The following is a 13,742-nucleotide window of genomic DNA, read 5'->3' on the forward strand; positions in this document are numbered from 1 at the left end:
CAATGTGAATTTGGTTCAGTTCTTAGGTATGTTTACAATGACCTTATTTTCTGGGCCCAAAATTAGGACACTTTCTGCGTCTGAGAAGTGAAGGCCTTTGTTCTACATCCATGGTGGCCCACGCTGAAGTCTTTGCGGGTCTTCTGCGTGCTGCACCCCTAAACTGTTGGTGCTATTCCGGGAATTATCTTTGGCCCTACTTTCTTCTTCTTCACCAGGGACTTAGCTACTGCTTGTTGTTGGTGACGCCCACATCCTGACCCTCAGCTCAGATCTCACCCCTCGACTCCACGTAGGCAGGCAGTTCCCTCCTTGATAGTCCTCCCTGGAGTGTCCCCACACCCACCCAGCAAGTTCAAGATGAAGTCAGCATTGCCTTCTACAAAACTCCCTGGTGAACCGTTCATGCATCACGCCACACCCAGTCAGCCCCGGGACCTGGACGCTTCCACTTCTAAATGCTCTCAAGTCTGCCTTCTTCTCTTGTCTAGAGCCGCATCCTTTTTTGCCTGGTTTATTGGTTAACCAAACTGCTTGCTTCTGGGTAAGCAGGCTTCTTCCAGGTTTCCCCAAACGAAAAAATTGTGATTTCGTGCCTGGCTGCTTGGCCTCCATCGGGTCCCCGTTGTCCTCAGAGTAAAACCCAGACTCCTCAGCGTGGCCTACAAAGCCATGTATGGCCTCCCGTCTGCTCCCTTGTCCAATTTGGTTCCCGTCACTGCCACCTGGCCACCCCCGGCCTGCTCCTGCCGCCACATGCTGCTCCCCATACGAGGAACATGCCCCGCTCCCCTCCCCCTTCCTCTGGTAAATGCTTCCCCATCCTGCGTTTCGGACACCATCAGCTCTGGGAGGCTTTCGCTCACATCTCCTAACCCAGGCTCCATTTCAGGGTTTGATGCTCCCCCCCTCCCCCCTGCCCCTGCATGTTTCTTTAACATGTTTCTTCAAGGCTTCTCCAGCTTGCTGGGTGGTAATGCTCTGTGACCTGTTGCCTGCAGCGGGTGGTAAGTTTTGAGAACAGAGGTGGTGCTTGTTTGTCTTTGTGGTTCCAGTGTGTTTCACATACTAGCACTTAGTAGGTGTTTAATAAATGTCTGTGAATGAATCAAAGTTCAGCAAGTCAGTGATTGAATACATATGTATATATAAATGCATTTGTGAGGCAGGGGGCAGAATTCACAACTTCTAGATTTTAATAGCCCTGGGAAGTCCAAACTGTTCCAGGTCTGCAGTTCGTCTCCATCAGTATAAGTGGACTCATAAACACCGCTAGAACTTAGAACAAAGAATTTTCCTGGATAGGGTGGGGGTGGGGGTGGAACTGGTGTGGTGCTTGGCTACCTACCTGTGCGCGTGCAGGCGCACAGGCACACACACAGTCAGTTCAGCACCTGTGTATTACTAAACTCTATTGCCAGCCTATGTGTGTCAGCACAGTTTGAAACAAGAAAGTCAAGTACAAACTAAAATTCAGGAATCTCATAAAGGGAGCATTTGACTCCCTTGCTTGATTGAAAGTTCCATTCCTCTGTGTGATCACAGGGCTGCCTCTGAAGAGGTCATACCTGTCCTAGGTAAGGTTGTAGTGGAGGCGGGCACTGGATTCAGTTCTTTGGAGGGAGTTGGAGTGGGTTGGGAGGTAGGCTCCAAATGCCCTCGCATTTCTCATTTCTTTAGGGTAGTGCTAGATGCTGGTGCGATGCGACAAAGGACTTATGGTTCCTTCCCCATCATCCCACCCAGCACGGTATACATATTTCTCGGTGTCGGCTCAGCTTCTGTGCTGCCTTCCGCACAAGGATTCTGCAGATGTGATCAGAGAGCTTCCTGACAGTGGACAGGTTGGGGGTGGGCGGCTGTAAGGAGGAACTTCTGACTGACCCTCTTGCTCTGTGACAAACGACAAGCACCACTTTGGGGTCTGGCGTGGAGCTTGCCCTGGTACTTGCTTTGAGGATGAGAAAATGTGATTCCTTCTCCGACTGTATTTAGGGCTCAATCAAGGAGCACACCGGCCCTGATCACGGTGGAGTTTGGATAAATACTACAATCTATCTAACTTCCGTTTTCACCTTACAAACGAAAAGAAAAAGAAAAACCTTTTTAGGTTTAAGGAATAAATAATATTTAAGTCTAATATTTAAAAGTGGCTTTTACCTGTTGAAATGTGGCCAACTGTGTCCAAAGTAGAATAAGATTATGCTGTTTGCAAAATAGCCCAGCTGCTAAACTGACTGAGACCTACTGGAGAGATCTTGTCTTATTATTTTTGAAGTGAGAATTGCTTCTCTCTCCCAACTGTCCCTGTGTCTGTTTCTGCCTTTGGTAAGAGCTTGGGGGAGAGAGGATGACAGGACTTGGCGAGGAGGGCGCTGCATCCTTTGTGGCTCTGTCGGGTTCCTGGGAACCCAGGCCCCCGTGTAGGGGTGGGGGGAGGGGGATGCAGTTTCCGCGCCTTTCAGCAGGGGCGTGCATTTTTCTCCAATACACTGACCTCTACTGGCTTAACCATGACTCTTAATCACAGCTGGGGGTTTTTTCTCTTGAAATTTTTTCCAAGGAAAAAGTTTTGTATTTACTATTAAAAGATTTTTGTGTTGCTTTTAAAATATAATTTGCAAAAAAAATTCTTGCAGGCTTTCCATAGTGGAATTTACATTTATCGAGGAAATTCCTAGCTATCCCAGTGTTACTTTTGACCTCTAAGATGTCTAGGATGTAGTGGTTTTTTTTTAACCATTACTATATCTCTAAAGATACGAGAACAAATATTTTTATGGAATATTATTTTTAACCATAAGAGTTCTCAATTGCCCTTAATACATGTAGTATAAGGAAGGCAGTATGTTTAGTGAAGAGAGCCCAGAATTTAAAATAACTGCAGGTTATTGGTTCAGGCAAATTTAAATTCTGTGGGCCTTCTCATCTCTAAAGGGTGATTTCTGTTTCATTGAGCTATTTTAAGGGTTAAATGTAAACGCGAAGGGTTTGGGGGGCTGTTGTGTTTGTAAAATTCTTTGTCTCTATTCTTAGAGTTAAAACTAATTTTAACCTGCCACCCTTTGGACCTACAAAGCTATTTTAAAAATCTTTAAAAACATTTTTTAATGTTTACTTATTTTTGAGAAAGAGAGAGAGACAGAGTGTGAGTGGGGAGAGGCAGAGGGAGAGGGAGACACAGAATCCACAGCAGGCTCCAGGCTCTGAGCTGTCAGCACAGAGCCTGATGCAGGGCTTCAACTCACAAACTGTGAGATCATGACCTGAGCCGATGTTGGATGCTTAACCGACTGAGTCACCCAGGCACCCCACTATTTTCAAAATCTTAAAACAAACTTGTAGTAGCTGTATTGATATGTGCCTTTTTTACCGGGATTTTTAGAATCACTGCTACTTAAACATTTATCTGTGTACACATACATACATACATACATTTCTACATAACCTTATAATTTATGCATCTGGAAGATTAGGAGCTTTGATTACACTAACATCACAGTAGTGTTAGAACCTGTGTGCACCTGGCTTTGGTGCTACTTCAGCTCTAATCCTTACATGAGAAACTGCTCCACATCTACGGTTATTTCACTTCTTTTGTTACTATTTTTTTCATCTCCAGTTATTTTAAACTCGGTTTGTTGAAAATGAAACTTGCTCTGTCTGCCTTCTTGCCCCTCCCGTGTGGGGAACAGGTTTGCCGCCTGTGCAGTGGTTGAGAGAGAGCAACCTGTGAATTTAGACTGTGTGGGTTCAGATTGTGGCTCTATATGACCTGGGGGCTTTCAGTGCTTCAGAGACCTCAGCTGTGACATGAGATTGATAATCATACCTACCCTGCGAGATTGTTGGGAGGCCACGTTTGGAAGGTTGTGGGCAAAACGGTCCCCTGGAAAGCCCGGTAGACATTTCGGTTTGCTTATAGTAGAATCTGTGGCGAATAACTTCTGCCTCGCGTCTTGTCTCGCCTCGGGCCTGTTGTCTTCTGTTGATTGACCTTTGTGCTCTGCCCATCGGGTCACTAGAACAGCTGCTAAGGAAGAAGAGGAGAATGAATCTAGCGTAGACAGCCAACGATCTCTACCACCTCGGACTAACCTGTTTTCGTTCATCCAGCGAATATTTCTCCTGTATTTGCCATGTGCCATGCACTCTGGCAACCTTCGGGTAGATGGTAGTGAGCAAGATTGTAGCGCGCACATTGTCATGCTTAGTTTCTTATTTTTATTTTTCAGGTAACAAACACATTTACGAGTAGGTAGATCCAATCACAGGTTGTGGCCAGTGCAACGAAGGAAATAAATGGAGTAATAGATACTGCCACCCTTCCCGAGTCAGCCCTTCCTGAGCCTGCCTCCTTTCTCCATGTGGATGAGATGCCTTTCCTACGTTGCCTTGCATGGATATAAAATACCTCGTGGCCCTTATCATTCACCACTGCCGTGATAATGTTCGGTTGTTTGTCTGCACGGAGCTCCTGGACTATTTCTGGCACGCAGCAGATACCCAGTGCATGTTAAAGAAGAGCATAAAGGAATGGATAAATAATTGTTAGCGTATTTTTGTAAATTGAGCGAAAAATCCCTTACTTCAAGGATTCAGTGTTCAGTATGTTGGCAAAGCAGGAGTGATTTTGGATTTTGATCTCTCCCAAGCTATGGTGGATTAGCACATTTTTGAACAGTGGTGATATTAATGACAAAAATCATAATTGTTGGCAATTACTGAATGCCTGCTCTGTGCTAAGCACCATGTCATGGACCTCATGTTTAATCTTTGCAGCAACTTCACACCATAGGTTTGAATTATAATTCTCATTTTTCACAAACTAGGAGCTCTTGGATAGAGCTCAACGACACCTCTGATTCAAATGTTCAAAATTTTCCTCGTGACTCTGACCCCATGCCCTGCCCTTTTCCAATGTTTCTCATCTTAGTGAATGACCGCGCCATCATATAGTTGGACAAACCCCAAACCCAAGGAAAGGCATTCCTTTCCTTCATCTTCTCTGTCTGTTAACATGTATTCAGATCTTGGTAACAGAATCCATTTGACAGTGGCTTAAGGTAAAAATAAAGGAAATCATCTCACAAGCAAGCCTAAAGTCAGTCTAAAGGGTTGCTGGATTAGGGGTATTATGAGGCCAGGCCCTTTCCACTTTCAGCCCCGCGGTCCTCAGCACATCTGCTTTTGTCTTCAACCTCGTTGTCTCATGGTCGAATGTGGTTGCTTCCACTCCAGGCAAAGTCTGTATCGATTGTTCTTAAGTTTGTATGGTGGTGAAATTCACGTAACCCATAGTTAACCACTTTAAAATGTACAGCTCAGTGCCATTCAGTGCATTCACAGTGCCGTGCACCCACCAGCTCTCTCTAGTTTCAAAACTTTTTTTCATCACCCCAGAAGAATACACCATTACCCGCTGAGTAATTACTCCCCAGTTGCCCAACTCCCATCCCCTGACAACCTCTTAATCTTTCTGTCCCTACGGATTTGTCTCGTTCTGGACATTTCATTTAAAAGAATCGAACAATATGTCACCGTTTTTGTCTGGCTTCTTTTGTTTAGCATAATGTTTTTGATGTTCATACAGGTTTAGCATGTATCAGTACTTCATTCCTTTTGTTGACTGATAATATTCTAGTATATGTACATAATTTGTTTATCCAGTCATCTGCTGATAGACATTTGAGTTGTTTACACCTATTGGCTATTGTGAATTGTGCTGCTTTGATTTATTTTTTATTTTTTAAATTCCGGTATAATTAACACACAGTGCTATATTAGTTTCAGGTGTATAAGGCAGTGATTCACAATTCTACCTTACTCAGTACTCATCATGATAAGTGTACTCTTAATCCCCTTCACCTTTATTAACCAATCCCCACCCACCTCCCTTCTGGCAACCACCAGTTCTCTCTGTTTTGTTTTTGTTTTTTTTTTTAATAGAGATTTTATTCTTTTAAACTAATCTCTACACCCAGGGTGGAGCTTGAACTCACAACCCCGAGATCAAGAGTCACATACTCTTCCGCCTGAGCCAGCCAGTAGCCCTTGTTCTCTATATTGAAGAGTCTGTTTTCTTATTTGCCTCTTTTTTCTTTGTTTTATTTCTTAAATTCCACGTAAAGTGAAATCATATGGTATTTGTCTTTCTCAGGCTGACTTATGTCACTTTGCATTACCCTCTCGATCCAATCCTTGTTTGCAAATGGCAAGACTTGTGCTGTTCTGAACATACATGAACATGTATCTGTTTGCATACCTGTTTTCAATTCTTTGGAGTATATACCTAAGAGAATTAGTAGGTCATACAGTTTTCTGTTTAACTTTTTGAGGAACTGCCGAACTGTTTTCAACAGTGGCTGCATCATTTTACATTCCTATCAGCACTGGATGAGGGTTCCTATTTCACTCTAGCCTCTAGAACATTTACTTTCCTTTAAAAAAAAAAATTATAGCCTTCCTAGTGACTGTGAAACGGTATCTCATTATGGTTTTGATTTGCATTTCCTGTTGACCAGTGATGTTGAGCATCTTTTCATGTGCTTGTTGACCATTGTTTGTCATTGGGGAAGTGTCCACTAAGGTCCTTTGTCCACCTTTTAATTCGGTTGTTTGTCATTTTGTTGTTGTTATGGTTGAGTTGCAAGAGTTTCTTATAGTATGGGCACTAAATCTCCATCATCTGTATGATCTGCAAACATTTTCTCCTGCTGTTTTGATGATGTCCCTTGTTGCACAAAAGGTGTGAATTTTTATGAGGTCTAACTTATTTATCTTTTGTGCTTGAGCTGTGGTATCCAATTCAAGAATCCATTGTTGAATGCAAGGTCATGAATATTTACCTCTATGTTCTCCTCTAATAGTTTTAGTTTTAGCTGTAATATTTAGGTCATTCATTGATCCATCCTGAGTTAATTTCTGTGTATGGAGGGAAGTTGGGGTCCAACTTCATTTCTCTGAATGTGGTGCTATTGTCCTGGCACCATTTATTGAAGACACTATTGCATTCAGTCTGTAGATTGCTTTTGGGAGTATTGTCAAATAAATGTCCAGTCTTCCAGTCTATGAACATGGGATGCCTTCCCATTTATCTATATCTTCTTTAATTTCTTTCAGCAATGTTTGTAGTTGTCACTATGCAAATCTTCACTTCCTTGGTTAAATATATTCCTAGGGGTTTTATTCTTTTGGGTGCTATTAAAAATGGAATTGCTTTTGTAATTTCTTTTCACATTGCTTGTTGCTGGTGTAGAAACCAAACGATTTTTGTGTGTTGATCTTGTACCTGGCAATTTTGCTTAATTTGTTTATTAGCTTCAATGGTGCTTGACTGGATTTATTGGGATTTTCTGTAGGTAGAATCGTATCATTTACAAATACAGATAGTTTTACTTCTTCCTTTCCAATTTGGATGCCTTCTATTTCTTCTTTTTGCCTAATTAATCTGGCCAGGATTTCCAGTAATGTTGAATAGCAAATGGTGAAAGCAGGCATCCTTGTCTTGTACTTGATTTTAGGGAGAAAGTTTTCGGTCTTTACCATTGAGCATGATGTTAGCTGTGAGTTTTTAAAGAATACCTTCTATTGGATTAAGAAAATTTCCTTTTATTCCTTGTTTGTTGAGTGTTATTTACCATGAAAGGTTGTTGAATTTCATCATGTGCTTTTCTGTGTTTGTTGAGATAATCATCTATGGTTCCCCACTTCGTTCTGTTAATGTGCTGCATTATGCTGATTGACATTCTTATGTTGAACTGCCCTTGCATTCCTCTGACGGATTCCACTTGGTCATGATGTGCCATCCTTTTGATGTGCTGTTGGATTTGTTTTGCTAGATTTTTTCCCTCTATATTCATAAGGGATGTGAGATTATTATTTTCTTGTGGTATCTTTGACTTTGTATCAGATAATGCTGGCCTTGTAAAATATGTTAGGATCTGAGTAGTTCTTCCTCTTTATTTTTTGGAATGTTGAATAGGATTTTTATTCATTATTTAAATGTTTGGTTGAATGCAGTGAAGCCATCTGGTCCTGCACTATTATTTTTGATTACTGATTTACTCTCTTGACTTGTTATAGGTCTGTCGACCTATTATTTCTTTTTGGTTAGTTTTGGTAGATTGTGTGTTTCTGGGGATTTTTTTCCATTTAATCTAGATTATCAAATTTACTGGCATACAGTTGTTCATAGTATTCTCTTATAATCCCTTTCATTTCTTTTAGGTAGTAACATTCCCACTTTCATTTCTGACTTTAATTATTTACATTCTTTGTTTTTTTGTAATTAGTTCTTAATTTTGGTGAACTTTTCAAAGAATTAGAAAACCAAAGAAGTTGGTTTTCTAATCTTTTATTTTGTTTTTTGTTCTGTTCTTTATTATGTACTTCTACCTGCTGGCTTTGGGTTTAGTTTTTTTAGTCCCATATTCTATTTAATTTTCTTTTATAAATTCAGTGTTTTATTCAGATTACCTTCTTGTATATACATCCTTATTCTGATGTCCCTTAGTTCTTTATTTATGGTTTCCTTTCAGGCCTTTGGGCATATAAATAGTTAATTTAAAGTTTTTTTGTTTTTTCTGGGGAGGGGAGAGAGGGAGTATAAGCAGTGGAGGAGTAGAGAGAAAGAGAGAGGGAGAGAGAGAATCCCAAGTAGGCTCCACGCTCAACACAGAGTCTGACATGGGGCTCAGTCTAATGACTATGAGGTAATAAAGAGCCAAAATCAAGAATTGGACACTTAACCAACTGACCCATCCAGGTGCCCCTATATAGTTAATTTATAGTTTTGTCTAATAAGACCAATCAGTGTTGGATTTCTTCATTGGTTTCTGTCACTTTTTTTTCCTATGAAAAGGCCAATTTCCTGTTTCTTTGTATACTTTGTAATATTTTCTTGAGAACTGATTATTTTAAATATTATAGGACTCTGAAAATCACATTCTCCCTCTTCTCCAGAGATTACTGTTGTTACTTTAAAAAAAATTTTTTTTTAATGTTTTATTTATTTCTGAGAGAGAGAGAGAGACAGCATGAGCAGGGGAGGATCAGAAAGAGAGGGAGATACAGAATCTGAAACAGGCTCCAGCCTCTGAGCTGGCTGTCAGCACAAAGCTCTATGCAGGGCTCGAACCTATGAACCGTGAGATCATGACCTAAGCCGAAGTTGAATGCTTAACCAACTGAACCACCCAGGCACCACTACTGTTGTTACTTTTGAATGTTGCAGTTTTCTGTTTAGTAACTTTTCCGAACTATTTTTGCAAAGACTGTATTCCTTATTGTATATGATCATTGAAGTCTCTGTTCTATTATCTCTTCGGTCAACCAGTGATTTCTTCTAATGCCTGGATTTAATAAAGAAAAAAGGGGTCTTTGTCTCTTTAAATTTCTTTGACAGACATTGCCTGGGAAGCCCTTCAGCCTTAGGGGATTGAAACAATGACCAGCCTCTCTCAGTGGACCAACAGGCAGATCAAAACCCACATCCCCAGTTTTGGAAGATGGGTTCCTACCTTGGAAGCAGCAAGCCATTCTGTGAGCATGGGCCACCGTTCCCACAGCTGCCTGCTATAGGGATGAGGAACGCATGGTGGCAACTGCTAGTAAAATGTGAAATCCATTTCATGATACATACCAGCTTCTTTCTTCATCAAGCATTTTTCCAATGATGCAAGTGTCTAACTAGACCCCAGAGTTCTAAAATAATGATTCTGACAGGTCTCGCCAGCTCGCTGGTTGATTTGATATCGGGACTGATTTCTGGAGCTTCCTACTCTGCCATTTTTGGTGGTGTTGCCTATTTACTTTTGTTGAGATAATAATGTCCATATTAAAATGTTGTACTAGCATATTTAAAAATTTTTTTGTTTAAGTGAAACTGATATGTATTTAGTGTATGTATTATTTTTTATACATTATTTACCATTATATCTGTCCATCTCATAAATTAGGATAGTTGACCAAAAAGATGAAATTTTGCATGCATATATGTAGCTGTGTCACTGTATATCGCTATGTTGTATCTTGTGGCTGAGAAAATGACATTTCTTTATTGTGTCTGTAGTTGGTCTAGTTTTTTTTCCTGCTGCTCCATATTGTGGGAGACCCATTGATTAGGGGAAAAATCCAATACAATTTAAAACTTAGTCTAGTACGATGACTTAAATCGTGTGAGATAAAATTGCTCAATCTTTATCTACTTTTTACCCTGGGATGGTTTAAGTGTGTGGGCTGAGAGGTATGGCCTTTATGATCTTCTGGCAGTGGGGAATTGCTTTTTCCTCCTTGGTTCGAGTTCTGCTACTTGCTCTGGTCTCTAGAAGAGTGTCCTGTCACCTTCTAGTTGTGTTTGCCTGGCCAGCATGTGCAGATGATGTCATGGCTGGTCTAACTTATGGTGGGGCCTTTCTGGTTGGTAAGAACGTAGTAGTGCTCTCTCCCTCGTTCATTTCCTCTTCAGCTCCTTCTTGCTGAGCTCTCTTGGGTGTCCGCCATGCCTGTATCTGGCCTGCTGGCCTAGAACTTTATCCACAGCCTTTGCTGCAGGATCTTCATGTTCGGTGGACCCTGTTGGCCAGCCGTCTAGCTCAGGAATCTGAGTCTCAGAGTTTTTCATTACCTGACCATGTTTGGAGAAACCTTCTCTCAAGAAAATGATCTGGCCTGTAAGACAGAGGACTTACTGTGTAATCCTGTGTATGTCAGATGTTTCATTTTATCTCTTCCCACTTCCTTCACTAGTTAAACCTAATAACTTCTCAGACAGATAAGTGCTGCCAGCAGACTACGGCGGAGGTCACATGCTAGGAGAGGCAAAACAACAACAAAAATACTAATTTTCAAACACCTTCGCGATTGCATGTGTGTATATAGGCCTACATGAGGATAATAGTTAAAGCGCAGATATAGTTCTAAGTGTACACAAGCCTTACATTTCAGAAATATAGGATCTATAGAGAGGCATAAGTGGTGTGCTTACACATATATATGTGTATGCAATATATATATATAGTTAAGACCTATATTATATATAATACATATAGTTAAGATAAATATAATTAAGGTTAAGAGGTTTGGGGGTCTATCTATCAACATTTTCCCGTGACTAACAATGCTGTGATTGAACGTACACTTTTTTTTTCTTTTGTAGGACCGTTCGTGTATGGCTAAAGAGAGACAGTGGGCAATATTGGCCAAGCATATACCATATGATGCCTTGTAAGTATCTGGATCTCTGTCTTTAGAAATTAGACATGGACCACACCTCCCCTTCCTTTCCAGGTTGCCTTCTCTGTGTTTTCTTCCTGAGTGGGAATATCTGAGGGTTGAGACTGTCATTATAATGAAAAGTACCATATTAAATCATTTTAACTCTCAGTATGTAAAATAGGAAAATTGTTCTGAAATTGACCACATATTCGTAGTTTCTGAATACGATTAATGGAAGAAGGGCTATAGCACATCGGCTTTCTGATTACAGCTGTCTCCCTCCTTTCCAACTTTCTGTTTCACCTTTTTGTGGAGTTCTTCCTTCAACATTTAAAATTTTCCCTGGCAATTACATTTGTGAAGTAAATTTGTTCTTGCACTATTGTTATATGATTCATTCAGATGCAAGGCATTCACCTTGACCATTTGGTCCCCAGAAATGTGTGCTTATGATTGAAACATTCTAAGTAGAAATCAGCCTCCTTTTCTTATATGAGAAATATGTCCTTATGCTGATAAATAGCTAATCTTTTAAATATATTTTTAAACATCATTAGATTTGATTTGTAGACTTGTGTGCTGGCAATTCTCCTACAGAAGAGCTGGCACATCAAAATAGGAAATGGCTTTTTAGTCTGCCATTTTATCTTTAAAAAGTGATGAAGTTTGGGCATCCTAGCCCATGTTTATTTGAATATAAAATAATTATTTAAATTTGATATCAATTATATTATTCAACATTTCCCTGACTCCCCTTCAAATCTTCATTAAAATTGACACCCTAGAAAAATCCCTGGGTTTTTTCGCTTGGGCCCGGGTCCTCTCCAGCTTGCTATGCCATGCACCCCGTCCCTGGATACAGGTACCCCAGTTTGAGAAGTACGTGCCGCAGGTACAACCAGAATAAATTCATGCTGCATTGCAGATGTGATTAAGTTTATGCTTCTGGCAAGAGAATGCTATAATAACTTAAACAGCAATTTTGCTTGTTTATGAACAAATGAATTATTAAGGCTATAATGGGTTTCTGTGATTTTCAAATTATCTTTGAGGTTTTGTGTGGCTTTAGAATTTTATAATAAATAAATGATACCCACAAAGCTGAACCAGATGGCCGGTCCTGCACTAGGGAAGAGGAAACTTCTTGTAGTTCTGAGTACTTGTATCGGCCCTGTACCTGTTGAGGCTCCAGCAGGCAGCATTTATACAGCAAAGGGCTACGTGAACTCCCTCTTTCGGCGGCGGCAGTGATAAGGGCTCAGGCAGAAGGAAGGGGAAAGGAATTTTCTGATCGATTGTTTTTTCTGAACTTTGAGTGGTATAACCAGTCTTTTCTATGATGTTACCTTTTCATCAAACCTGACACGGTATCTAACTAGAGGAGGGGGAGGGTCTGTAGTCCAGCAAGTTGAAGTTGACGCTAGAGATCTGTCACTAGCTTGACTATGAAGACAGAGGAGAGTCAGACCTGGGCAGAAAGACGAGGGCTCGGGGATGGTAGGCAAGGAATCTTCTTGGGATGAACATGAATGGGAATCTCATGGAGACAGGAGCTTTGTGCACCCCCTTTCTATACACACATCTAAACGTGCTTTGCTGTCTTTCTCTGATGCTCTCTTTATTTGAACGTCACTGACAATACAGAGACGCCTCTGGTTGCATTCTTATCATTTATTTAGAATGACTAAAGGCTGCTGTAGCTCCTTCACCGGGCACAAGTGCTCAGTACATAAATAACGATGGAAGACTTGAATCTGGTAATACAGATGAGTCCCCGAGAACATCATCATACATACTCCTAGTGATTGAACACAGTCTTTGAGAAAGAGAACCCTTTAATTTTTTGCGTTATTTTGCCTACAGCCTTCCACTAAAGGGACTGAAAAGGGCATTACTTTGCTGTTAAAATGTGTGTGGACCAGCAGCATTAAGGTCACCCTAGAATTTACCAGAAATGCAAGTATTGGGTACCATGCTAGATCGAAAGAATCAGAATCTGCATTTTTAATGATACCCCTAGGCGATTGAATGCACTTTAAAGCGCATTCAGAAGATTGTCTTCTGGCATTATAGCCAACATGATGATCTCTTTTACACATGATTGTATGAGCACATATAAAGCTTCATGCATATATTGTATTGATTTCTACATACATAGATATAAGTACCCATTCTAGTGGGTCAGACATTTACTGTGCACCTGCCGTATACAGGGCACTGAGCTGGTTGCCAGGGTTTGCAGATAATTAAGGTGCATATGGTCAAGGTGATTTCCATAATCTTTCATTGTTGGATAGCTCCACTACCGTGGAGAGGTAAAAGAACTATATGTTCTTCTCAGTTGATCGGAAATTGGCTTTTATGTTCCTAGGAATTGAATGTACTTAGATAACATAGCAACTAATATTTGAGCAAGAGTCAGTTTCATTTAACTCGAGAGAGGCAGAATCTTGTTGGATAAGGAATTATGCTATATTTTTGGACAGTTAGAAAACCTGAAATAGCTTTGAATTTTCAAGGGTTTA

The 13,742-nt window shown here is 40.6% G+C and overlaps 1 protein-coding gene across 2 annotated transcripts in view; it reads left to right on the forward strand.

The window, feature by feature from the left end:
• The window catches only part of WDFY2 (WD repeat and FYVE domain containing 2), a 169,469-nt gene that overhangs the window by 59,829 nt on the left and 95,898 nt on the right, over positions 1-13,742 (forward strand). The window contains exons 1-2 of one of the 2 annotated variants that reach the window (XM_039236091.1): positions 1,363-1,577; positions 11,159-11,226. In XM_039236091.1, coding sequence (XP_039092022.1) covers positions 11,217-11,226 — 10 coding nt within the window. In that variant the 5' untranslated portion in view covers positions 1,363-1,577; positions 11,159-11,216. Of the gene's footprint in view, positions 1-1,362; positions 1,578-11,158; positions 11,227-13,742 lie in introns of those variants that run through there. The other variant, XM_039236090.1, reaches the window with a different exon arrangement.

Source organism: Hyaena hyaena, unplaced genomic scaffold, assembly GCF_003009895.1.
Source record: "Hyaena hyaena isolate Hyena2069 unplaced genomic scaffold, ASM300989v1 scaffold_106, whole genome shotgun sequence".
In the NCBI taxonomy this organism is placed as follows: domain Eukaryota; kingdom Metazoa; phylum Chordata; class Mammalia; order Carnivora; family Hyaenidae; genus Hyaena; species Hyaena hyaena.